Raw genomic sequence first — 27,432 nt, 5'->3', positions numbered from 1 at the left:
GCCGTTTTCTCAGAGTGGTTCTCAACTAGTTTTATTTCATGATCCAGACATTCTTGAATGTCATTTGGCGATTTAACACAGTACCAAACCTAGAATCAGTTTTTAATGTTTTCTTTTACCTTGTGTAGTTTTTTTTTTTTTTTTTTCATGAGATTTCAGGAGGAAGCAATGCCAGACAACCTGTCCATGTTGGCATCTTTCTAATTTGGCTTCATCCAGGCAACATATGATTGATTCTAAAATATTGTAGAGTTTGTAGAGAACGCACTACTTTTGATGTCAACAACCATGTAGGAAATGTTTTCTATGTCTATTTATGTTGCAATCCTAATTATATTAGCATTGTAGTATTGTTGTTTCCCTACTAACCGCGAACCAATCAGAACAGACCATTTTGGGGTCATGACCCTTCAATTGAGAACCACTACTGTAAGTGCTCTTTTAATGTTCATTTTCTCAACCATCTACTGATCAAAGCTAGCATGATTTGACCCAAATGCATTTATTTATTTAATGCATTGTTTGATTAGGTAATTGTAGACTCCATCCACCGTAAGCTGTTCCACTCCATTTACCGCTCCATCCGACAGCTTCAATAGCCCTGCTAATGCAACTAAAAAGCCTTGAACAAAATGGTAGAGTGTGTCGGTGATGTCTCCAGCCTGATAGCTTTTTCTTCCACGCACAGGCTTTTACACGCCCCTCGAAGTCGAGCGGCACTCCAGCTTTAGTCGTAATGTCTTAGATGAACCGCATAAAGTCACTTCATTACTGCACGCTGGCGGCCTGCCTCTTCCTGCAGCTGATAAGCCTCTGCAAACAACATCCTTTCCAGCTTTTATAGTGAGCAAGTGAATATTGGGAGTATGCATTTGGATATTTGTACTACAATAGATGTTTTGTGAGGACGTTCCTCCCACTATCTTAAAATCTTTCTTCGCTGAAGCGACATTTAAAGAATTCTGGCTTATCTCATGAACGGCTGCTTTTGAACTTTTTGTTCGTTTTTGACTTAGTGCATTCACTATTATCACATTCATGGACTAAACAATTGCCATCTCTGTGTGTGTACTAGTGTGTTTTTGGACGCTTTAAAGAATTATTTTGTGTGTGTGTGTGTGTGATTTAGAGCTGCAGGCATAATCTTCTGCGAAGTGGCTGTGTTCAGAAATGACTAACAAACAGCAGGGTTTGTGGAGAGAGCAAAAAGGGGGCTTGGGTCGGCTCCTGTACTTACATAATCCTTCTAAGTACACAACACTCACCTCTCCGGTCGGCCTGCGCTTATGAGATTACATTATTTGCTGCATGACTTTGCTGTATGCAAGTTGCTGTGCAGCAGGCATCAGAAAAATATCCCTTGAGTCATGTTGGTAGCACCTTCCTTTCTTCCTTACGTTGATGCGAATTATCGCTTGTTCAATCAGGTTCATTCATAAATCGCACAATCAGACGGAGGCCTCCAAAGTGCAGCATTTCAAAAAGTCTTATCTGCCCCGTCCAGAGTACCGGAGTCCATGAAAAGTCAGGTAAACTGACTGCAGTACAGAAGTGCTTGAGGTTACATGCTCAAACAGGACTGAGTTTGAATGGTATGTGTCGAGCTCATGGCCCTGAAATTTCTTGATGAAAAATCTGGCTGTGTTCCACTGCATCTGATAGGAAAACATACCTTCTTCCCTGATTTTGTATGCTGAGGGTGTCTGACCTGCATGGACGTGTCCGTGATCATAATAAAAAGTTTTAGCACTATGTAAAAATGCTTTATGGACTCCCATGTGCACCCAAGAGAAGTTTGTTAAAGTCATCGGACCCTTGCAGCTGCATTAATTTTGTGGACTGTCAGACTTGTCCCTGCACATTATAAGTGGCAGTTGTGCAGTAAAGCATTGCATTAGCATGGCTGTGGCTTCTGCACAGCTTGACAGTGCTGGCTGTTGGCTGAGCAGAGACTCTGTAGTTGTAATATCCCCCACAGATGTAACCTGACAAAGCCGCAGCGGCTCTGTGCAAGATCATTGACTCCGTATGGTGTGTAGTTAGTTAGCGCAGTATTTGGAATGACAGCGTTTATTTGGCTAGGAAGCTGTTCACCTGTCTGACACCTCTGGATTTTGCTTCAAGAGCTTTCACAGTTTGAAATTAGTTTAGATTTTAAAAGGATGAAGAGATTTAGCCATAATTAACGCTTTGGAGATTTAGTTTTCAGTTATGTATTCTGTTGGTCCAGGATTCCCAGCTCCTCATCTACAGATGTATCATCACAATGTGAGATATTTCTTGTCACAACAACTAGAAATAAAGTAACTGTGACATATAAAGTGACATTATTAGATATTAAATCACAATTATTGCATATAAAGTGACATTTTGAGTTATTAAATCAGAAATATGACACATAAAGTCACATTGTGAGTTATTAAATAACAATTATGGCATATAAAGTGACAAAGTGTGAGATATTGAGTCAGAAATATGAAAAATCACAGTTATTCAATATAACTCAATCACAAGACAAAGTCATATTGTGAGATATTAAATAATAAATTATTGCATAAAAGGACAATGTGAGATATTCACAGTTATGATCTATAGTCACATTGTAAGATATTAAGTCAGAATTATGGAATGTTAAGTCACATTGTATGATATTAATCACAAGAAATAAAGTCGCAACAGTGATAGTGACATTCTCAAGAAATAAAGATATTATTGTGACATAAAGTCACAATCGCAAGAAATATTCACAATTATGACAGCACTGTGAGATATAGTTACAGTACATAGTCACATTCTGAGATATTAATCACGAGAAATAATGTTTCAATTGTGATATTCACAATCAATAGAAACGCATTTGCTATTGTGACATAAAGTCACAATCACAAGAATCACATTGGGAGATTTGAAGTCACAGTTATGACAGACACATTATGAGATATTAAGTCACAATTCTGAGACAGTAAGCTGAATTTAAAGTCACGGTTGTTACATAGTCACAGTGTGATATACTGTACGAAGTTACATTAAGATATAAAAGCATAATCATGAGAAATTAAGTGACAATTATAACACAGTCACATTGTAACCTTTTGTAGGATTGTATGATAAAGCTACAATTTCATATATAGTTATCTGTGAAAAATAATTTTGGAAAATAGTTCTGAGATACAAAGTCAAAATTACAAGGTGCTTTTGTGTGACTACTTCCAAATTATGACAGAATTGGCAATATCTTGATACATTGGTAAAGACCTAATTTTCCTTTCAGATAAGAGAATTTTAGACAAAAGGATTTTTGGACAAGTTACATCAAAGAATTGGTGTCCTTGAGGGGAAACTCATCCGTCTTTTTAAAACTTCTAGAACCTTCTGTCCTGAAGGCTGTTCTGTTCTGGAATTCTTGACTCAGAATGACTGTACTTGAATGACAGGATCAGTATTCTCACCTTACGCTGTGGATCACACACAGACATGAATGTCAATGAGTAGTCTAAGCCAGTTAAGTTGAACTACACACTTGGTGTCTTTCACAAAGGTCAGGTTTGTTGTGATACTCTGACCTCAATGTCAACTACGTTGTGTGATGTAACCTGCTGAAAGTGCCGAGTCACTGTCATTGTATTGTTAAACATTTTGTGGTCTCACCACAAAATGTGCAGCAGGCATCAGAAGGCATCTATGTGAAGAGGCATCTATAAATATATCAAATTTAACCAGTTTTATTAATGCTGTTCCTTAGATGCTTAAGGTGGTTTCCAATCATAGTCCACAGTTTTCAGAAACAACCCATAGGTGGCCTTATCATATGGAATCAGATAAGTGATCACTGGTTTCCTCTTAAATTTAAATTAAAATTGTAATTATCCAAAGCGACTTACAGTGCATTCAGACATTTTTATATCAATTTTTATATCAATATTTATCATGTGTTCCCGGGGAATCGAAACCCCAACCTTGCGCTTCATAGCGCAATGCTCTACCAATTAAGCTAAAGTAACAGTTGACTAAACAAAATAAAATGTGTCATTATTTACTTGTTTCAAACTTGTTTGACTTATTTTGTTCCATAGAACACAAACAGAGATGTTTAGCAGAATGTTTAGGCTGCACTTTTCCATACATTGAAAGTGTCGTTTTTTAAAATCGTTTTAATGGTCTCACTAACACTGTATTTAAGTGTTTTTAATACAATGAAAATAGTCATATTGTGAAATATTATTATAATTTAAAAGTCTGTTTTATTATATTTTTTAAATATTCCTGATAGCAAAGCTGAATTTTCAACAGCCATTACTCCAGTCTTCAGTCTCTCATGTTCCTTCTAGAACTCATTGTTTATTTCATATAGAGATGTTTTGTAACATTGCAAATGCATCTATTGTCGCTTTCCATCAATTAAATGTACCCTTGCAGGGAAAAAAGTATTCAGATATGTTTTAATTAGTTTTTGGGACCTTGACAACCTGAGGTTTCTATCCACATTCATGACGTTGAAAAGAAGCAGTCTGTTAAGCATCTCTTTATGTGTTCCACAAAAGAAAGAAAACCATCCAGTTCTGGAACAACAAGGTGTAAAAGATGATACAATTATCATTTTAAGCTTAACTATTCCTTATTATTGTACAGAAGATCCCTCTGTTGAATTTAAATATGTGACACACTGAGAGGAATAAACCCTTTGGTAGAACTTCAACGTACAGTACAGAACTTTATTAACCTTAAACAATTATCTTTTGTTTGAATAATACCTGTCTCTATCTAAGTGCTATTCATTTCTTAACCGGCGCTCAGCAGGCCTGCACAGCCATATCTGACAGGATAAATGTGGCGGATTACACAGGCGATTTTCAGTCGAGATTCAGTGATTACACTGACTCTGCTAACAGAATAGATCAAAACGATTATTCTGAATGTGTGTATATGCATATGTATGACGATACTGATCTCTCTTCCTCTGTTTTACAGATAAAAGGGAGAGAGCGTAGCAGCTAAATAAAGTGGAGAACAAGCCCGTCTTAAGACATCAGTCCAAAGAAGAGGATCTGCCGGAGGAGAGATAAGAGGGGGAGGACAGGGAACGAAAGAGAGAGTTGGAGGACGAGAGAGAGAGAGAATGGGATATTGCGGCATGTGGATCTTCCTCTTGTCCCTGTCTCTCTTCTATCAAAGCGCCACTGCAGAGGCTGAAGGTAGACTGCTGACTCACACTTTATCTACATGTGATAGGGCCTCTTCAGTCCCCAGTCAACTGCCAATATACCGCCCTTCAATCAGTCACACTCTGAAAAGGTTGCAGGCAGGGTCCAAAATGAAAACTTGCCAAGCACTAAATGTGGGTAAATTTGGTGAGCAACTAAAATTTAGTTAAACTCAGTAGACTTAATGATATACTGTACAACCTTTTGTTCTAGGATTCGAGTCAAAGGTGAAAAAGAAGGAAACCTTCCAAGAAGAAAAAATTATATGTTGTAAATTCTTTTATTTTTCTTTAGTTCTTGCTTCGACTAGCATTTAAAAAAATGTTACTCCAGAATTTCATACAAATTGTTTTTAAAATGCTATGTAGATTAGTTGATATGCTAGATCCTTGTTGATAAGTTGGACCAGACAAATACAGTACTGTACGTATGCTAAAGTTAGACAACAGAAACACCTTAGATTATTTTATTTTATTACAGTAGTTGAATCAGTTGAATTGAATAATGAATCACATATTAGCTTATCTATTCAATTTATATTATATTATTTTTTAATTTAATTTTATTGGTTGAATAAATCATCAGTTACTTCCACATCAGTGCTTATAAGATTACATTTTCATTTTATTTTATGTTACTTTTACTGATGTCATTCTGTAAAATGTTCATCCTGTAACCCCCCCCCCCCACACACACACTCTCTATATTTAATTATGTATTTGTAATTGCATATTTTAATATAATGTTTTTATTAAAATAATAATTATTAGAATAATCGATTACTTCAATGCCAGTGCTTTTTGTCTATTCAAATTGTATTTTTTTTTCACTTGAATAATTAATCAATTACTTCAATGTTAGATCATTTTATCTTTTAAATTTTGAATTAGATTAATTATTAATCATTAATCAGATTAATCAGATAAATAGATTTTTCTCTATTGACGTTTTTCTTTTTCTATTTTTCATTTTATTACTTTATTTAATGAATTGAATAATTAATGAGTAACTTCCATGTCAGCGCTTACCTTTTTAAATCGTTTTATTTTATTTTACTTTTACTGCCGCCACTCTGAACTATTTTTGTCCTGGAAAAGGCCCCCAGAAATGTTTTTGATGAATCCCCACACCCGTACTAATGTCTTATGTTGCATGAAGTTTAGCAATAGGGAAGTCCGTCTTCAATCATGTCCATGTGTGTCTGTCTGCACACCTGAAGAGACTGTACAGGTGGAGTTGAAGTGGACACAGAGTTCTTTCCACATGTGTCCTGCTGAGTCAGCAGGTTCTGTCTGCGGCCCATCTGCACACCTCCTGCTGCTTGATACCTTTGGTTTGAGCCTTTTAGATAAATCACTGCACCCCTCTCTGATTTCCATCACCACAGATCCGTCTGCAAAGAAATCAGTGTGTGCGTGTTTATGTTTCACCTTGAACTGTGTGTGTGAGGGAGAGAGAGAGAGACAGAGTGGGAGAGAGCGAGAATGTGAAACATATTGAATTCACGCAGGATGGTTTTAGAGTAGTCTGTCAGGACCAATTACGGACTGAGGCTCTAATGCCCTGAAACACTGTGATTTTCCACACCTCTTCAAAATTGCTGTTTGCAGTGACAGACACTTGACTATGAAATGGAAAGAATGTACTTTCCAAGGTCCCGTCCTTGTACTCTTTCAGTTATCGCACCTGCCTTATGTCGAAATCCTGTTAAATCTTCTTTAAAAGCACGAGTCATCTAACCCCGCTAATCAACCCTTATAACTGTAAATACACATGCAGTCACTTTTCATTGCTGTCAAGGCCTTGTTGTCATGGTAATGGCCTGTCAGATGGTTTAAAATTAAGTAAATGTTTGCTTTATAACCTTATTTCTTCACTGACTTTATGAGTCAGCACTGAACCGAGTTCTTTTAAGTTGTACCATGTTAAACCACATCATCTTCACAGGCTGAGGATTTTAATCTAGCGGCAGATGACTTTAGTGTAATCCTCTACGCACATAACTGCACGGTCTGTGATGATCTGGTGATCGTGCTGTACACGATGAAGAGTCTGTCCTGACGTGCCAGTGCTGCATTGTTGCAGAATAGTGATAATAAATAATTCCCTTTGACTGAGTTTGAATATAAACACTAAGAAAATACACTGCTCAAAAAAAAAAGTAAAGGAATATTTTGTTACAGTATAACACCAATACTGTTCAAAGTCGCTTATTCAGCTACAGGTGCCATCTTCTGGTGCGACGTGGGAACCCCTCACAGTGCATTATGGGTATTCTCTTGCAGTTGAGTGCACATCTGTTGCACACTCGTTATTGCGGTGCATTATTGGATTGAACATTTGCATGCGATAACATCCACTATGGTTTTGTACATCCCCAAAAAATGGCTGTGCCTTCAGTCCAGGTTCTCCAGGATGGCACTTTCATACATGCTGATGCAAGAAGAGTTATGTGTCTTCCAGCACAGACTCAAGAGCATGGATGAGATACTGGGAGATGGTCTGTAGCACAACAAGAGCTGCACAGGGCTGTAAAAGAGCAAAGTCCCAGCAGTAGGACCAGCATCTGCTCATTTGTTTGAGGAGGAACAGGAGGAGCACCAGAGTGTAGTGCAACAGCACCTAAAAATTGACCTCCAGCAGACTGCTGGTGTGCATGTTTCTGACCAAACTGTCAGATATAGGCTCCATAAGGTTAGCATGATCCCCTGGTGTCCTGTAGTGGGACCTTTGCTCACAACCCAGCTTAACTTGCATTTGACTGTGAACATCAAAACTGGTAGGTCCACCAATAGTGCCCTATTTACTTCACAAATGACAGCAAGCTCATGTTGAGCATGTGGCAGACGTGAAAGAGTCTTCACAAGCTGTGGCGAATGTTATGCTGCCTGCAATATCGTCCAACAGCACTGTTTTGGCAGTGGGTCAGTGATGGTCTGGAGAGGAATATTCTTGGAGGTTCACACAGACCTCCATGTGCTAGCCAACAGTAACCTTACTGCTGTTAGGTACTGGAATGGAATCCTCAGAGCCGCTGTCAGCCCTTATACTGGTGCAGTGGGCCCTGGGTTCCTGCATGACAATGCCCAGCTTCATGTGGCCGGAGTGTGTAGGTAGTTTCTGGATGACGAAGGCATTGATGCCATCGACTGGTCCTCACACTCCCCAGACCTTAATCCAAGTAGCACCACACACTGTCCAGGAGCCAGTGCTGGGAGATTGCTTGTAGCTGTAGTCCGTTACTTATATGACACAAATAATAGTCAGGTTTAGGTGATATAATCAGACTACTTTTAGACTACTTTTTTAAATCCCATTGATTTAAATAGAATTATCTTGTAACATATTAATATAAAAATACAAACATTTGTTGTTACTAACAATATCAAGTACATTAAACATTACATTGTGTCAAGATTTCCCAAACAAGGGTTTGTGAAGGAACTGTGGGGAGTTTGTTTGTTTAACAAAACGGGAGACTTAGGGAATATCAGTTAATTATGAATAATTTATTGCTTTTGGGTGAATAACATGTGACCATGCAATCAATAAAAAGCAACTGTAGTCTGATTTCCAAGTATTTTGAAATGTAATCAAATCTAATTACAAGCATTTAATGTTTGGAATCTGATTACGTAATCCAGATGACATGTAACTATTTACTACCCAGTGCACTGCCACGAGCTCTCTGATGCCCTGATCTGGGTCTGGGAGAAGATCTCCTAGGAAAACTATCCACCATCTCATCAGGATCATGAATAACCAATGATTTTCAGTGTGATTTTGAATCCAGCCCTTAGTGGGTTGATAAATTTGGTTTCCATTGACCATCCTGTCATTTTGTAACATGTATATATAGAAGGTTGAAGGGCATTCTGAATGCAGTGTTCACCCCTGAATTAAGATGCTCGGACTGAGAGAACAGCTGCCAAATACAGATCTTTCCATTCCGTCTGTCCTCATATCTCTGCCACTGGTTGAATGCCTCTAGACCCTCAGCATTGCCTGCAGAGAGTATCCTCACTGGACTGTTAAAGTTTGCTTTTGATGAACTTCCCTATTGCATGAAAGCAGTTTTCTCGCTTAGAATGCTGTATATGAGCGATAAATCACTAAAGCCCATAGTGTTTGTTCCCTTCTGATATAGGTGACACAGATTTTCCCAACTCTGTGCCGCAGCTTTTCCTGAAATGAGACTGAACTTTTTATGTAGTTCCTGCCAGAGGATCAATAACATTGTGCTGTTTAATGCATATACTTTTGTTTCCAGAGCTCTATTGTGTTTTGATTCTGTAATAGCGTCTGTCATCTTGTGATGGTTGAACAAAAAAAAAAAGAACATTTCAAAGCATTCTTCTGAGAGTGAGTTTGAGCTGTGCTGAAAAGCTTGGGATGTACTTGTCTTCTACGGTTTGGTGTATTTCAGGTGTGGGTGTGTGAAACTACGTTCTCTCATCTGTGAGATCTGGCCGTACATTGTCCGCTGCTATCAAGTCTAATCTACAGTAGAACTGATTAGCTCCTGCCTAAAACAGCTCATCTTTGGAGAGTTATTTGATTCAGAGGACATCTGCAGTCCACTTAGTGCCAGCCATTACAAGTTTCACAGTGATTGTGCAATCACCTCATGACCGAGGCCACATTTGCACCAATCAAAGACAGAAATAAATGAATATTTGGATGCAGTTTAAGGATGCACATGACCAGAAAAGAAGCTTTTACTTTTCTTCTGATCAGGACTTATTCTGTTCCTGTTTAATGTGGTTTCTAAAGTGCAGGTCACTTGGCATAAATCTACCAGCTCTTAAAATCTATATTTTCTCTGAGTCTGCACTGCCATCTAATGGTGGCCAAGAACATTGTTGTTGAGTGTGAAGAAGAAAGCCTTGATAAGAATGAGGTTGCACTCTTCGAAATAGAAGATTCAAAATTTAACTAAGAATGTCAAGTCAGCTCAGTTCCTGAATTTTACTGAAATATGATGCAAAAGTGGAATTTAATTTAATATTAAGCATAACTAAAATAAAATCAGGAAAATTCATGTTTGATTGATTTTTGAGAGTAGTTTAATTTAAATAATTGTGATAACACTTTAGTTAATGCAATAACATTAACTAACAATGTGGAATACATTTGTGACAGTGTAACGTTAGTAAAAAATAAAATGTAAATGTAAAAAATTTGCAATGTACTGTTCATTGTTACATGTTAGCTCAGGTCTATTAAATAATTTTAACAGATACAAATTTTGATTTTAATAATGTACTAGTAAATGTCGAAAAATGTACATTAACTGAGATTAATAAATATTTTGGAAGTATTTTCATTGTTATTTCATGTTGAATAATGTCATTACATGTAATTAGTAATTATGTTAACAAGTTGAACCATATTGTACTATATATATTACTATATGCAAAACGTGCTGGATATTATTAGCTATATAATTTTTAATTGACATATTCAAATTTATTCATTTTTTCAGAGGTTACCTAATAACAATAATATATTTGATTTAAATATTATTTAAATTAATTCATTTGTTTTCTTTAATGAATATAATTTATTTATAAATTCAAACAAATTAATAAATTATTAAATTAATTTGAAGAATTCTCTAACGTAACAGAAATAGTCGTTTTTTTTTTTTTTAAGAGATTTGTAATAGACAAGGCTTTTTGCTGCACTAATGAAATACCCCTATTGTGTTTATTTATATTCTATGATTTATAATTCTGAAGTTCATCTTGCTGTCAAACCAATTCAGCTTTCTGTGGTGTGTACGTGTCCAATCCCCCTGAATTAGAACTTTCTCAATATGAAATATTAACCATCTTATTAGAACAATTGTATTTATAAAGCCATGGTAAAATAAGATGATAAAAGATAATCTTTTGTTTTTCAGTATGTCGTACAGCCATGCCTGCTGATATTGTGTTCCTGGTGGATGATTCCTGGTCAGTGGGTCCCACCAGCTTCCAGCAGATCAAGGAGTTCATAGCACACTTCATCCGAGCCTTCCAGGGAAGTGTGGTTGGACAGGAAGGCATTCGCTTTGGAGTGACTGTTTATTCAGACTTGCCCAGGTCAGTTTACTGTACATACTGAGGCGGGTTAGTGTTTGCACATTGGAGAGATGATTTCTGCTATGAAAATGATTATGAAAGAATAAAACACTATAATCTATAATATGTATATTCCTGACCTCAGTTAGTACAAACTGACTGCTTGAATACTCCATGCATCGGTCCTTGTTTAGGATGCGTATAGCTCTGACGGATTATTCGACTGTGGAGGAAGTGCTGAGAGCAATTGAGGAGGTGCCCTATGAGGGAGGCAACAGCCGCACCGGCTTGGCATTGGAATTCCTGGTTGAGTCTGTGTTCAGTCCTTCTATCATCAGAGACAACGCCCCAAAGGTGTGATACTTCAATCACAATCACTTCAAAACACCTTTTTCATGCTTTACCCAACTGTGAGAGAAAAAGACCCACTTTAAACTGCAAAGTTGGCACAGATGCTGCATTATAAGTACTTCATAAATACAAAAGACAAGTTCACAACCAACAAAACCCATGTTAGAGGCACAACAGAGAGATTTTAAAATGGCTTTTATGTGACATTGCATATTTACCTCAAATTTTAAGCGCCTTAACACGACAATCAGTTTGTCCACACTGACCACAATTTTCTGCACGATATGACATGATCACAGCCAATCAGTGGTCAGGGCTACACGCTTAAAAATAAAGATTCCAAAAGGGAGTAATTCCATAGAAGAGCAATTTTTGGTTCCCTTTCAGTGAACTGTTCTTAAAAGAACAATTTTCAAATCTAAAGAGCCTTTTCCCACTATACCCTTAAAAATTACATTTCCAAAAGTAGATGCCATGCCATATAGAAGAACCATTTTGGTTCTCTAAAGAACCTCTCAGAGAACAGTTCCTAAAAGAACCATTTTTACATTTCAGTAGTCTGAAGAACATTTTTTTCACCATAAAGAATAATTTTGTGGATTGGAAAGGTTCCATGGATGTTAAGGTTCTTCATGAAACTATAGATGCCAATAAAGAACCTTTCGTGTTAAGAATGTATAAAGGGCCCTTTGTTGAATAGAAAGAGTTCATGGATGTTAAAGGTTCTTCATGGAAGCATAGAGGTCAATAAATAGTGCACCTAGCATCACGATGCATGAATGTAAACTGCTCGTATGGTTTTATTTGCCCCTCGATACTGAATCTCAGTGATATCTGTACATTTTTAAAACTGCAGCAAAAGTATTGAAATGCTACATTTCCAAATAAAAACATCCTATCACATATACACAGAACAACCTTCTAATTATATATCTCAAAGAGCTGCACCTGCAATCACTCCATTGGTTCTGTCAGGACATCACGTCCTGCGCTGCAGTGCACACACTCTGCTCCGCAGTGTCCCACCCATCCTAATTTAGGTCTCGATTAGGATTCCAAACCGCACACAGCTGCTGGTCTTGCCGTAGAGCACCTGCGTGAAGAAATGAGCGTGCGTTTATAATAAACTGCAGAGATTTCACCTTTTATTAAACCTCTCATCAAATACTGTACATACACTGTAATGGCACGCTAGCGTAGAGTGCATAAAGATGAAGCCAGATGCAGCGCGACCAATGCTGGTGAACTTTAGGTGACCCAGGAGATGTTTCCTTTTCAGAATACTCATTTGTAAGTGTAAGCGACTTTGCAGGTTTGGATCTGCTGCGGTTGGGGAATTATGTATGCAAAGAGATGATAATTCATGCTGTGTGCTTTCAAGGGCATCAGTATCAGCGTGATGCTCTTAATGGCAGATTGAGTCCTCTAATAAAAATTCACACTTTTGGGTGGATTATATGAAAGCTGACAAGAAAAAGTCCCAATCATATTTCACACCAAAAATCAAAAGGAAAATTTTTTTTTTGCTGTTTTCAGTTTTTTTTATTATAATTATGGTAACACTTTAGTATAGGGTCCAATTCACAGCAATAACTAGTTGTTTATTAGCATGTCTATTATTAACAAATTGGCTGTTCATTAGTGCTTATAAAGTACATATAACGCATGACATCCCTAATCCTACCCAATACCCTAAACTTAACAACTATCTTATAAACTATTAATAAGCAGCAAATAATGAGTTAATTGAGGCAAAAGTCATAGTTAATGGTTAGTAAATAGTGAGAATTGGACCCTAAAATAAAGTGTGACCATAATTATTTTTACATTATATTTTTCATGACATAAAAGCATATTTCACCTCTCAGATTACTGTAATGCATTATGGTAATATATTACAGTAACACTAATTTGAAAATGATTGTTGAAAATAATAGCAATAGCAAAAGTAAGTGTTGATGCATTTTTGTTACTAAAATTAGGGTTAAAAAAAAAAGCCTGATTGTCCTGAAAATGTCACAATGCAAAACGGTAATGTTTTTTCTGTTAACTTTATTTTGCAGTCTTTATTTTTGCTCTAAAAGTGTCTTTGTATTTCTGTGGTTGATACTGTATGTCCAGTTCATTAAATGTAGTCTTTCCCCCAGTATTAAGACATTAGACAAAAAGAAAGCTAATTTTAAGGACCATTAACCTTTTTTTTTTTTTTTGCATTGTGACAATTTTAACTAAAAATGAGAACACCTGAGAAGAGATGATGCTGACCCTGAATCAACAAACAGAATGAACAAATATCGCTACAAGTGTATTAACAGCAATTATTATATGATACAGTCAATGTTCATCGTCTGGCTGACTACGTCTTGTATACATTTTTCTGAAAAATCCTGTCATATGCACACAACCTGACAGTCACCACTAATAAGCTACTACTAAATACTGTAGAAATGTAATTTTCTGTAAAGTTGCTTTGTAATGATTTGTATCGTAATAAGCGCTATACAAATAAACTTGAATTGAATTGAACTGAATACAGGTGCATCTGAAAAAATTTGACTACCATTGAAAAGGTCTTTATTTTTTGTAATTTAATTAGAAAATGCAAACTTTCTTATATTCTTAAATCATTGCACACAAACTGAAATATTTTAAGAGTGTTTTTTTATTTTATTTTTTTATTCTGATGGTTACGACTTATAGCTTAGGGGGGAAAAAATATAAAAATTAGAAAACTCCATTTTGAGCTTGATTAGTTTGATTAATTTTGAATATAAATACTGGGTAGCTCTTGGGCTAGTTTAGAACATCATTTACCACAATTATGGGAAAGACTACTGACATGACAGTTCTCCAGATGACAATCATCAACACCCTCCACAAGGAGGAGAATCCACAGAAGGTCATTGCTGAAAGGGCTGGGTGTTCAAAGAGTGCTGTATCAAAATATATTCATAGAAATTAATGGAGCAGTAATTTTTATAAAAGGAGCCCCTACTAAGTATTGAGTGCATGATTAAACCTGCTTCGGAGATCCTGAACATTTCTGTTTTGTAATTTTTATTTATTTTTATTGATTGATATTTGAGACAATATTCAAATTTTTTGAGATACTGAGAATTTTTCATTTTGCTACGCTGTAAGTCATAACCATAAGAATTAAAACAAAAAGCTCTTGAAATATTTCAGTTTGTGTGCAATGAATCTAGAATATAAGAAAGTGTGCTTTTTTAAATTCAATTACGAAAAATAAAGAACTTTTCCATGATATTCTAATTTTTTTTAGATGCACCTGTAAGCTCATATTTGATTGTTAGATTCACCCTTTTGCATGTTGGGAAAGGATCACTAAAGCATCACTTTATGTTTTTCTTTCTCTTATTTTGGCCTCAGATTGCTGTTCTGATCACTAATGGCCAATCAGATGATCCGGTGGACAGTCCAGCTAAAGCTGTAACAGATAGTGGGATTTCCCTGTTTGCTGTGGGTGAGTTGAAACTTTCTATTCATGTCACAAGTGTTTGTGTTGTAGTTTGAATGGTCAGACGCATCTGTTTGTACTCTCTCATGTTTTGACGTGTGGCTCAGAGTAACTATAGCACAGTGATTTACACTGAAGGGTTATATTGGTGAACAAGGCAAGACATAAAACAAGTGTATGTTTGTGTGTGTCAGCCTTGTTTCCTCGACTTTTTTCACACTCTTTCTGTTTTGACGCCCAGAGTGCTGAAATAATTATGCCTCATTACCCGGTGGCCGACTAATTGCTGTAATTTTTCATCAAACCCATTCCTCCTTGTCCCCCTTCATCACACACACAAACACACTCACACACACTGACACCATGTCCTGCCTTTCTAATCAGTTTTCCCAGAGAGATGTGAATATATCAGGCCGTCTGACACATCTTTGAGACACATGTACAGCAGCGTGACATGCCGTGACGTTCTCCCATCATCACTTAACAGCTGATCCACTGTCTGATAACACTTCAGCAGGCCTGAGACATTTCTCATTTCTATACACACACACAAACGCACACAGCCTCCGTGTTATAACTATTTTAAAATAAAGTTTTGACATAGTGGTTAATGAATAGTAGTGGTGCTCATATGGGAGATGAAGGATTGAGTTTGGCCTGCAACACGCCCTGTTTGCATAATATATAAAAATGATGATGGCAAACTGTGTAGAATCGGTGTTATTTTGGCTGGTGTTGTGTGTCCGTCAGGGGTGAGGAACGCCAATCAGGCTGAGATGAGAAAAATCGTCACAGAGCCCCATGAGGAACATCTGCTGCTCAGCCCAGATTTCTCCTTCCCGGAGAACCTTCTGCCCAAACTGTCTCGTCGCATCTGCTTCACTGCTTCAGAACCCCCCCGACCTGTTAAGCAAAAGCCAGCAGGTAAAACCACTAAACGTTTTGCTAATGAAAAACGAAACATATCTTGATTGTAACCAAAGGTTTTAGTTGCAGTCATTACAGTTCAGCTTCTCTAAACTCTCACCTCCTTGGATACTTTTGCTCCATTAGACAAGCTTTTCTGAAGATACCATACAAATAAATGGGAGAACACTTTACTTAAAGCTTTGATGTTTAATATCTGTTAAAAAGTAGTTATAATGCAATAATTTTACCTTGTAAAGAAAGCACTGTATAATGCATTGCACAAGATCATGAATAACTGTAACGCAGTTATTACATTATAACACTTATCAATTTATTGTTACACTATGCATTTTAAATTTGGTTATAATTATTTATATAAAGATATTATAAATTGCAATGCACATTTACGAATAATTATAATGCATTATACCATTAACTAACCCTTTATAATCCATTATACATAATGCCTTTAAGTAAAGTGTTACTCTGGTTTATTTTGAGTAAAATGCACACAGTTTTTCTTTGTTTGATTGTTTTAAATACAACAATGTTAAATCAAATTGCATTCCATTTCTGAAATTAATGTGTGCATAAATGCATAATAGATTCACCCAAGTGACCTGTCGTTTTTACAAATTGTTAAATAATTTCCATAATTCCACAGATACGTAATTGACTAGGATTAGAAATGGGAAAATATTGTCTGATAATATATCAGGCAGCAACGGTGCTCAGTGAATAGCTAATTCTGTCTTATCCTGTGTGCTGTTCTGTCTGCTGTAGCGGTGGAGAGGATAGTAGGACCTAAAGATCTGCAAGTGAGCGAGCTGAGTTACAGCTCTCTGCAGCTGACCTGGAGTCAGGCCACAGGAGACGTTACCGGCTACAGGCTGCTCATCACCCCTGTGTCTCCAAAGGGCCATCTGCTCCCGGCACAGCAGAGACAGGTGAGACAGTCACCTGTGCATATATACACCCCATGCAGCGGAGCACAGCAGATGGACCAGTTTTCTTTGTGGCAATAAGCTAATATGTTTTCTGTGTATTTTCAAGTGTGGTCTGTTCAGAATATATTCTTTTGTTTTTGTCTCTCAGATTGATCTGAAGGGAGATATTAGTAGTGCTCCAGTAACCGGGTTAAGTCCTAAGACTGAGTACTCCCTCACTTTACATGCCATCTATCCCGGACGCATTGGAGAATCTGCCAATATTACCACAGAAACCAGTGCGTTTTGAAATTTACACACTAAAAAATGTCTCTAAGCGTGATGAATGATTTATTTGTATGCAAGCTTTCCCAATGCAGTGTCCCAGCGTGCATGTGCTTTCGTTTCAGCTGTTCTGCCACCGGTTTCCAACTTCCGTGTGATTGAAGAGGGACTGTACTCTTTACGTCTGGGATGGACGCCTTCGCTTGGAAAAGTGGATACATATAAAATTTCTGTTCCAAGAAGTGAGAAATCAATGCACACTCTGAGACAGAATATGAGATATTTTAAAGATGTTGTTTTTTTAAGAAATTCCTTCATTTGTTCTCAGCGGACAGGCCCGGCCTCATTTATGATCAGAGACTGTCGGGGGACGCCTCTTCTCACGTGATCGACACTTTAGAAGAGGACAAGGAGTACACAGTTGATATCTACGCCATCTACCCAGAGGGCCTCAGTGAGACTGTATCTGTCACCGGGAAAACTTGTAAGTCTGTCATCTGTTTGGTTCCTTTTATAGTATCGTTTCATCTTAATGCCTCGTGTACAAAATCTGCCCTTCATAATAATACAGTACCATAGTGATGGCATTGGAAACTTTATGTACTGTACCACAGCACTGAATAATCATCATATCTCTGTACCATCAAGGTATTAGGTACTTAAATATGGTAGTCTAACAAGGTTTGTGCAATGGTGCTTGTCTAAAAAACTAAAATTTAGACTTCCTATTTCATGCCCACTTCATATACACACATGATAGTTTTTTGTTGATATTTTGTTTACAAAATATCAACAAAGGGGGAAGTCGTGGCCTAGTGGTTAGAGAGTTTGACTCCTAACCCTAGGGTTGTGGGTTTGAGTCTCAGGCCGGCAATACCACATCTTAGGTGCCCTTGTGTGTGTGTTCACTGCGGTGTGTGTGCACTTTGGATGGGTTAAATGCAGAGCATGAATTCTGAGTATGGGTCACCATACTTGGCTGTATGTCATGTCACTTTGTCACTTTGTCACAAATCCTTAAGGATAAAACAGCATATTATTCACACACATATGTATATTATAATTATAAATATATACAGTGTCGGCCCGTAGGGTCCGCTGTAAAAACTGTTATAGCAATTTGAGAAAGTTAGGAGACAGCACATAAAATCACAATTTCAATATTTAAGCGTAATTGTACACACATTGTGTAACACATTCAACATATGTAAAAAATATTTAAACAGATTTGAACAAAGGGAGTGCTAGTGAGCTTGAGTAAATAGGCATGCACAAATACATAAAATATAAATTAAGTATATATAAACATGAGATATAATATCCAGAGCATAAACAAAATAAAAATGACACAAAGAGAGAGGATTAAAGGTGTTTTAATGTTGTGCTTCAGTACTGTATGGTTTGGGAATAATAATAAGAATTGTTGTTATTATTATAATAATTATTATTATTATACGTAGTTTATTATTATTATAATTGTAATGATATTACCATTTATTAAAATCATTATTGATGATGATGATAATAATAATAATAATAATAATAATAATAATTGAAGATTTTTGTTTTAAATTGTTTGGCTTGTAATTATTGTGTGTATTATTGGTTTAAACACTAGATGGCAGTATAACACATCTTCATGAAGAAACCTTTAACATAAAATATAAAAGGCCCTCTTGTGTTTTATTTCTTTCTTTATTTTCGGTTCAGCTTGCATTACCATCCTATTAAAAACGTTACCCTTCTCTGTGTGTTGCAGTGAAACTGGTGCCAGTTGATAAGCTGCTGGTGCAGAACGCCACAACAGACACCGTTCAGGCCCGCTGGTCTTCTGTCAGAGGCGCCACAGGATACAGACTCACCTGGTCATCATCAGGTAACAAGCGCTGAGCTGCTTAAGTATTAAATGCGACCTATTTAAAAACATGCATGTGCGTGCATATCCCTATGCTTCCATATTTCCGCAGAGGGCCACATAGAAAACGTGAACCTGGGAGACAACTTTAATTTCTACATGGTGCAGGGCCTGCATGCTGGCACGGAGTACACCATCACTATCAACCCCATCTTTGTGGACACTGAAGGACCTGTTACCTCTGCCAAAGCTAAAACATGTGAGTACTAAAAGGTGAACTCTAAGGGGCCGTTCACACAGGACACATGCTTGCTTTCCAAAACAACTAGATGGAGCCAACACAATGGAACCAGGATTTCAATATATGTTATTTATCTCATCTAGACATTAAAAATAATGCAGGCTGAGTGTGAGAAGCTACAATACTACTAGCAAACCACGCCACGTATGCAGATGCTGATGCTCTCTCTCTCTGTCTCAGTGGAAAGCAGTGCAGTACAGACCCTGAGAGCGTCTGCGGTGAGCACTAGCAGCGCTGTTACCTCATGGAACGCTGTACCTGGAGCCACAGGCTACAGATTGGCCTGGGGCCCTACTGCAGGTACCTATATAAGTACCCTGTTATTCATCTCCTTGTCCTGCATTTGGCCGTTCTCCACTTTCCAGTTTCACTTTGTAGTCTGTTTCCCTTTCCATTTCCTCTCTCTTTCTGATTTATAGTCCTTTTTTCATGGAAGCGACAGGTTGGTGCCGCCTCATGACTCATGCCGTCAACTTTATCTGTGCGTTTAAGAGAATTGGCTTGTGTGTGTGTTCGTACGTTTGGGGCTCTGTGTGAGAGAAATGAATCGATGGCACCTCAGAGCGCCTCCGAAAGAAGGGTCTTTGAAAGTGACTCCTTTCTGTCACTGTGATGGGCTGCGGGCATCTGCTTTAAAAGAACGACCTGGAAGAACATTCTGATGAAGGAGAGCTCTGTGACTCATACCACACACTCTGACACATACATATAGATGAGTCTGAGGATGAGTTTATGGAGAAAGGAGAACGAAACGGAGGGAGAGAGGAAGACCAAATTAGAGGTTAGGTGTTTAGTATTTAAAAAAAAGTCTTGAAACATGAAAGTAAGATTTATTTTTATTATAAATTATATATTTTACTTATAAAAGTTGATATGTTTGTGTGTGTATCTGTGTATGTATGTGTATATATAAATATATATATATATATATATATATACACATATATACATATGCTTGTACATTTACATTTATTCATTTAGCAGACACTTTTATCCAAAGCGACTTACAATTGAGGACAATTAAAGCAATCAAAATCAACATAAGAGCAATGATATATATAACAATATATAACTTGCTATAACAAGTCTCAGTTAGCTTAACGCAGTACACATAGCAAGGGCTTTTATTTTATGATAAATAAAAAGAAAACGGATAGATAAAGTGCAAAAAGATTATAGAAGAATAGCGTTTTTTAAGAAAACAAGCAGTTAGTAAATTAATGGAGAGCAGGTCTAAATGGGAAAGTTTTTTTTTTTTAAAGAATTGAATTAGGATAAAGAGTGCTAGAGTTCAAGGGTCAAATAAAAAAGAAATTTTAGCCGATTCTTGAATATGGCTAAGGACTCATCTGCTCGGCAATAAAATAAATAAAATATGCAACTTTATTTTTATTATTATTTGCTAAAATATATCAGTATAACACATAAAAATATTAATATTACTAGAATAAAATGTGGATCCATACACACAAACACATTATCATTATTTAAAAGATGTTTGTCATTTATATATCAGCAAAAAACTATAATTAATATACATATTAAATAAAATTTAAAACAAAATATTATAGTATATATTAAAGAATGTACAAAATATATGTGATAAAAAAAAATAATAATAATATACTGTAAATGTATATTATATGATATACAGTTGGTGGCCAAAACTATTATAACAATTATTTAAGGCATATTTAAAAGGCAATACTCATAAAACAAACAATTTCTGGAACTACCAGTGAAGGAAGGAATCTGCTGGAACACTGAAAATGATGATGGACTGGACCCTCAAAGTCCAGACCTCAAGCCCATTGAGCAAATTTGGGGCGAGTTGGAAATTAAACTGGACAGATCTATTGGAAATTCAAAGGAAAGCCTTTGGCTTGAGTTGCAGAATGCATGGGATTACATTAGTGTTGAAGTTCTCAGGAAATATATCCACATTAAGCCAGAGAGATGTGCTGCTGGAATTGCTGCAAAAGATGGACATATCAAATATTAGTTAAAACTAGATAAAAACAGTACAACTCGCTTCATCTGATATTTGTTGTGCTCAGAGCAACCATCTGCATGTTTCTTCAACATACAGTAATATATATATATATATATATATATATATATATATATATATATATATATATATATATATATGTGATATATAAAACTTTTTTAGCTATTTACATGTATATATATTCATTTGTGTGTTTGTGTATGTGAAGAGTTCTTAGGGAGAGATCGGCCCAGACAGTTGGCTCTGAATGGCAGCACTACTGAGTATGTTTTGAAGAATCTGGTCCATGACACAGAGTATGTGATTTCCCTTTACGTTCTCTTTGGTTCTTTGGTTGGTCCGGGCATCCCCGCTACATTCAGGACCTGTGAGTGACTCGACACCTTGTCATGTTTCCTTGATAAACACATTCTGACAGTGATTATTTATATATTGGTGCTTGTTGGTTGGGTCTCATGTCCTAAATTCTGCTCCCCAGCGCCTCTCGGATATGTCTCAAATTTTAAAGTGACGTCATACACCAGCTCGTCCATCGATGTGGAATGGAGTCCCATTGTGGGGGCCACGGAGTACAAACTCACCTGGAGTTCAGGTGAAACAAGTGGCACTTTTTGTACTTTTTAAAGCCCTATACTACAAAATATCGTGATAAAACTTTGTATTTTCTATTCAATCTGTCTCGTTTATCTCGTTAATAAGGCCCATTAAACTGTGATATATTCCAAGTCCAGGTTTGACAATGTTGATGTTCTTTCCCAGAATTTGTGAGTCCTCAGAGTCAGTATCTTGACCGCAGCACTTTACAACACAGCATCACTGGTCTTCAGCCACAAACCCTTCATTCTGTCAGCATTCACGCTCTCTACAGCAACACAGAAGGACCAGAAATCACTCTCTCACAGCAAACAGGTACTGTTTCTGGATGTGTTAACTGTGTCCTTCTGTCTCAAGAGTTTATTACAAGTTAAGCTCAACTGGTGTGACATAATGTTGATTAATACAAAAATAATGTCAACTTGTCTCACCTTTTCTTTAAAAAAAAAGCAAACACTGAAACACTTACAATGGAGCCAATTTGTAAACATTAGAATACTCACCATTTCAATAGTACAGACATAAAAAAATGTGTTAACATGATTATAGTGTGAAAAATCACTAATATTTTAGGTATAAAGTTATGTCTTCCTTTCCATGAGAAATTAACTCTGTAAACCTAAAACCCTTAAAACAGTTATAAAACAGCTTAACATCTGAGCACACACGTTTTAACAGAAAAAACGTGTGCTTTTATACAATTATAACATTCACATTTCCTCCAAATATTGGTCCCATTCACTTCCATTGTAAGTGCATCACCATACCCATTTTTTTTTAAGAAAACAAAGGACTAGTGAGAGTTTTTTCTGTAATAATTAACACATCAAAACCCAGCTATTAGAATATTCCTTTAATACACTCTTATTTTCACTTATTTCACCTTTTCACACTTACGGCCTCTTCACACTGGTCCTTGTGTTGTTGTCTGTGTTGATCTAAGTCTTCCAAAGTGTTTTATGTTGTGTGGTTTACACTGTAGAAAAGCTGTACCAACAAATCTTGGCTCTTTTCACGTCTTCACAGTTTCGCAGACAACAATTGTGGCTGCATTGCACTTAAGCAAACACTGTATAAAAATGGAATGCCATGCCATTATTTATTTAACCAGTTTTGATTTGAATATGCCATGCATAGTGGATTATAATTCCTCAAGAGTCATGTTCTCTGTATTATGCATTTGCAGCCTCTTTGACAGACTCTGAGCTGATTGAGACAGTTCGGGAGGTAAAGGTTGTGGACATTGGTGCCAGCTCATTCAAACTGGCCTGGAAGAAAACCCCAGGGGTCACTGGGTACAAGATCACTTGGAGCCCTTTCCATGGTGGGTACCATCAGTCCTCATTACACCCCATTACAACAAACACTTGATTACGATCCATCCATCATCTCTGTGTTCTTCTCTCAGGTGGAGAAAAAAAGAGTGAGGTTGTATCTTCTTCTACCACGTCCTTCACCATCACCGATCTGCCTGCCAGTTCTGCATACAAGATCCAGGTCTCTGCAGTGGCCAGAAGCAAAGAGGGAAGTCCAGTGATGGTGACGGCCCGCACATGTAAGTGTTGCTTTTAATATTTCAACTCGCTTGTTTTCATGTAAATGGACAACAATAAGTATTTGAGTCAATGTTGCTGTTGGGTTACAGTGGATCTGCCCAAGGTGACTGGATTCAGTGCTCTGAACACCACCGATAACAGTACTGTACTGAACTGGACCAGTGTTACTGGAGCGTCTGGCTACCTGCTGTCCTGGAGACATATATCAGGTCAGAAGCATTAAAAAAACTGATTTACACATATGAATGTGCATATACATTTATCTATAGAAATGATATATAATGGTAACAGAGATATGCCAAAATAAATTAAGAAATTAATAGATTATTTATACATCATGTTATTTTATTACAGTAGATTAACCTAGCTGATACTTGGCTTTAGGCTCTAGCACTGCGCAGATGGTTTAGAACCTTTTATTTGTTAATGAGTGTTGCTAGATAGCAGGGGAAAACTCATTTCAGATAAGCTCTTGTAATAAGAGTCCTTCTCACAAAAGCCGTTTTTGTCTGATATACAAGACATGAGAAAAGAGAATAGACAGCGTAGATAAGGTCATGAAGAGATCTGTGATTCATTCATGTTATCTTGATGACGTCAGCAGGGTCTTCTAATGAGGGTGTGCTTTGCATGAGCACGAAGGTTATGAGGAATTTAAAAGTGGACTTTTACTTCAGCTTATAACACGAGACACAGAACTCAGATTCTGGAAGCCGCTGTGTCCTTGAAGTGTTTTAAACTGATATAAAAGAGTTTATGGCATCTGAAATCTGGGGTAAAATTTGTAGCTTTTTTTTTATTGCAGATGTTGCAGTTTTTTGTTCCCTTCACCTGTTTGTCACATTCATGCTGATATTATTTTGTCCTAATGCAGTTGTCTGTCTATGTTCTGTGTAGAGGTGGACATCTCCTCTGATCTGCTGAGCTCTGGCTTCACCTCCTATAAGATCCGAGATCTGCTATATGGCAGAACTTATATATTTTCCATCAGACCTCTTTATGGGGAAGTGGAGGGTCCGGTCACAACCATCACTAAAAGGATCTGTAAGACCCATCTCTGCAGATATCATGGAAAAGTTTTTTAACTCATTATACTGGAAAGTTTATTTTTAAAACACACTTCTGTTTAAATGTTTGAGGTCAGCAGTGTGTATGTGTGTGTGTTTTAATAAATTAATACTTGTATTCAGCAAGGACACATCAAATCAATTAAAAGTGATAGTAAAATATTTATAAAATTACAAATGATTTCTATTTCAAATAAATGCTGATCTCTATATCTTTCTATTCACCAAAGAATCCTGAAAAAAATTATTACGGTTTCCATCAAAAAATATATTAAGGAGCACAAATGTTTTCAAACATTGATATGAATAAGAAATGTTTCTTAAGCAGCAGATCAGCATATTAGAATAATTTCTTAAGGATTATGTGACACTGAAGTCATGAGTAATCGCTACTGAAAATTCTACTTTGCACTTTTTCATATACAGTAGATTAACAATTATTTCACAATATTATCATTTATACTGTGTTTTGGATCAATAAATGCAGCCTTGGTGGCCATATGAGACTCCAAACCTTTGAACAGTGGTGTATAGTAAAAGCAAATATATACTGTTTTTTTGTTTGATTGTCTTTACAGTGGGAGCTCCTCGTCTCATTCCTGTCCAGAGCCCTACGCCAGCCCCTGTCTCTGCTAATACCAAAATCAAAGACTTGCCCCTACACACCACAACCAGAAATACTCGCACCCCATTGGTCAAAGCCCCCAGCGCACCCACAACCACTCAGAGACTCACTACTGGCCAAACAGCTTCAGCACTGACCAGGATTACCACAGTAAATGACCGAACCACTGTCAAGTCTGTCAAGACACCTCCACCTGGCCCAGGTCATTCCCATTAAGCTGGGTCTTAATCTTTTTTTGTCTTTCATTCAGTTTTCAAGTAAAATTTTTAACTTAAAAAAATGTAAAAGCTTCTGCTTTTTTATGCACCGGAAATATTCATTGTTTAGCTTTCATGCCCTTTTCCCACCCTCTCAGTGACCCCTAGAATAAAACAGGCTGCTTTCATTGTTTTGCTCTTTTGTACTTGTCAATGCCCCATGTGCATGTAAAATTTTAAACAAAAACAGTTTCTAACAGGCGTTACATTTTCAGCTTTACATCTGTGCTGAATTATACCACACAATTAAACAGTTAATAATTGATTTTCTATGATAGGATGCCTTTAAGAAGCTTAGATATTTTACTGCACTGTCTACACAATGTAAACCTATACAATGTGAATGAATTGTGTGCTTCCTTCTGTTAGTGTGTGGCAGGGTGAAAGCAGATATTGTGTTTCTGGTTGATGAATCCTGGAGCATTGGAACAAATAACTTTGGCAAGCTGAAGGATTTCCTGTTTAGAATCGTCACCTACTTCCCTTCTATAGGACCTGAAGGAACGCAGGTAGGACATGCTAATGTGCTATACTAAAGTAAATGCTTTCCACTTCATTTGGGACGATTCTTTATCTTGGTCACTAAATCTATAGTCTCATAATAAGCACAAATATCTAATGCACTGTAAGTGTGGATTAAAGCATCTCTTTAACTTGCCTTAGATAGCAGTAGTTCACTACAGTGATCAGCCCAGGATCGAGTTCAACTTTAACACTCACAAAGACCGTAACTCCGTTTTGAGAGCACTCCGTGCAGTCCGCTACGGAGGGGGGAACACAAAAACAGGTGCACATTCAAACACATTCAAAGATAAAAAAATGTTAATGCTAAATATTAAGGTTTTGATTGTGAATGTGTGTGTAGGTCGTGGGATCAGCTATGTCCTTAGGGAGATTTTTCAGGAGTCTTTGGGTATGAGACAGGAAGTCCCTCACGTGTTAGTGTTACTGACAGACGGGAGAGCACAGGATGACGTAGAGCCACCTTCCAGGATAGCACATGCTCTGGGTGAGTATTATCAACTGCAGCGCAGGAATAGACAGATATTAGAACACAATTAAATATAAAATGCTGTTCAGATGTTTGGGCTCAGTAAGATTTGTTTCACTTCTATTCAAAAATACAGTAAAAACTGTAATACTGGAAAATATTTAGCACTGTCAAACGATTAATTGAATATAAAATAAACGTTTTTTTTTTATATTACATATGAGTACTGTGTATATTTATTATGTATATATAAATACACATACAGTATATATTTTTTGATATTTATAATTACTTTATAATTATACTGTAGATTTAAATTATTATATTTTATAATATATATATATATACATATATTTAATATATAAACAACATATTTTTCTTAAATATATACTGTACATGCATGTGTTTGTATGTATATATACATAATGAATATACACACATATATTTTGTAATGTTATTGTCGTGTGGAAAGAGGACCAGAGAGAGCAATTCGCGGAGCAAATATTGTCTTTAATGTTCAAACTCAGGAGCTTCAGATTATTAGGGAATGCAAACAGAAAAAAGCCCAAAGGGCAAAACTGGAACCAAAACTCGTCTTTGTTCAAAAGGAGAAAGCAAAAGCCACCGGCCGCCCCGGCGGATTGAGTACGGTGGACAGCTCCGCAACCTCGCAGTAAAGAGGGAGAGATCAGCAGGTCAGGAGACGAGCAGCGGCTAAACTTCCAGGCTCACACACACAGCACCCCGAACAAACAGGACTAAGACTGGGACAAAACGACAGGGAACAAGACATACCAGTTAAGCGTATTTAGGGGATAATCTGGCGAGGCAGGTAGGGAGGAAAGGGAAAGAAGTAGGAGTGTTAATCAGAGGAGAAGAGGAAACAGGTGCGGGAAGCCAAGCGCGAAGAGTAGCGCAATGAGGAGCAGCTGAAGGAGATTAACGAGAGAAGAAAGATTA

The 27,432-nt window shown here is 36.9% G+C and overlaps 1 protein-coding gene across 1 annotated transcript in view; it reads left to right on the top strand.

The window, feature by feature from the left end:
- col7a1l (collagen type VII alpha 1-like) overlaps nucleotides 1-27,432 on the top strand; it is a 65,094-nt gene that overhangs the window by 330 nt on the left and 37,332 nt on the right. Inside the window, exons 2-24 of the mRNA XM_052554597.1 lie at nucleotides 4,969-5,192; nucleotides 11,107-11,287; nucleotides 11,461-11,620; nucleotides 15,008-15,101; nucleotides 15,846-16,019; nucleotides 16,788-16,951; nucleotides 17,100-17,229; nucleotides 17,341-17,457; nucleotides 17,544-17,699; nucleotides 18,975-19,091; nucleotides 19,183-19,329; nucleotides 19,552-19,671; nucleotides 21,591-21,749; nucleotides 21,861-21,974; nucleotides 22,142-22,291; nucleotides 23,163-23,300; nucleotides 23,385-23,531; nucleotides 23,622-23,741; nucleotides 24,430-24,576; nucleotides 25,178-25,426; nucleotides 25,851-25,990; nucleotides 26,145-26,268; nucleotides 26,347-26,490. Of these exons, the coding sequence (XP_052410557.1) occupies nucleotides 5,117-5,192; nucleotides 11,107-11,287; nucleotides 11,461-11,620; nucleotides 15,008-15,101; nucleotides 15,846-16,019; nucleotides 16,788-16,951; nucleotides 17,100-17,229; nucleotides 17,341-17,457; nucleotides 17,544-17,699; nucleotides 18,975-19,091; nucleotides 19,183-19,329; nucleotides 19,552-19,671; nucleotides 21,591-21,749; nucleotides 21,861-21,974; nucleotides 22,142-22,291; nucleotides 23,163-23,300; nucleotides 23,385-23,531; nucleotides 23,622-23,741; nucleotides 24,430-24,576; nucleotides 25,178-25,426; nucleotides 25,851-25,990; nucleotides 26,145-26,268; nucleotides 26,347-26,490 (3,268 nt within the window). The 5' untranslated portion in view covers nucleotides 4,969-5,116. The remainder of the gene's footprint in view (nucleotides 1-4,968; nucleotides 5,193-11,106; nucleotides 11,288-11,460; nucleotides 11,621-15,007; nucleotides 15,102-15,845; nucleotides 16,020-16,787; nucleotides 16,952-17,099; nucleotides 17,230-17,340; nucleotides 17,458-17,543; nucleotides 17,700-18,974; nucleotides 19,092-19,182; nucleotides 19,330-19,551; nucleotides 19,672-21,590; nucleotides 21,750-21,860; nucleotides 21,975-22,141; nucleotides 22,292-23,162; nucleotides 23,301-23,384; nucleotides 23,532-23,621; nucleotides 23,742-24,429; nucleotides 24,577-25,177; nucleotides 25,427-25,850; nucleotides 25,991-26,144; nucleotides 26,269-26,346; nucleotides 26,491-27,432) is intronic.

Source organism: Carassius gibelio, chromosome B4 (assembly GCF_023724105.1).
Source record: "Carassius gibelio isolate Cgi1373 ecotype wild population from Czech Republic chromosome B4, carGib1.2-hapl.c, whole genome shotgun sequence".
Lineage (NCBI taxonomy): Eukaryota > Metazoa > Chordata > Actinopteri > Cypriniformes > Cyprinidae > Carassius > Carassius gibelio.
The sequence above is the reverse complement of the archived record's forward strand: the minus strand, read 5'-3'. Positions and strand labels throughout refer to the sequence as shown.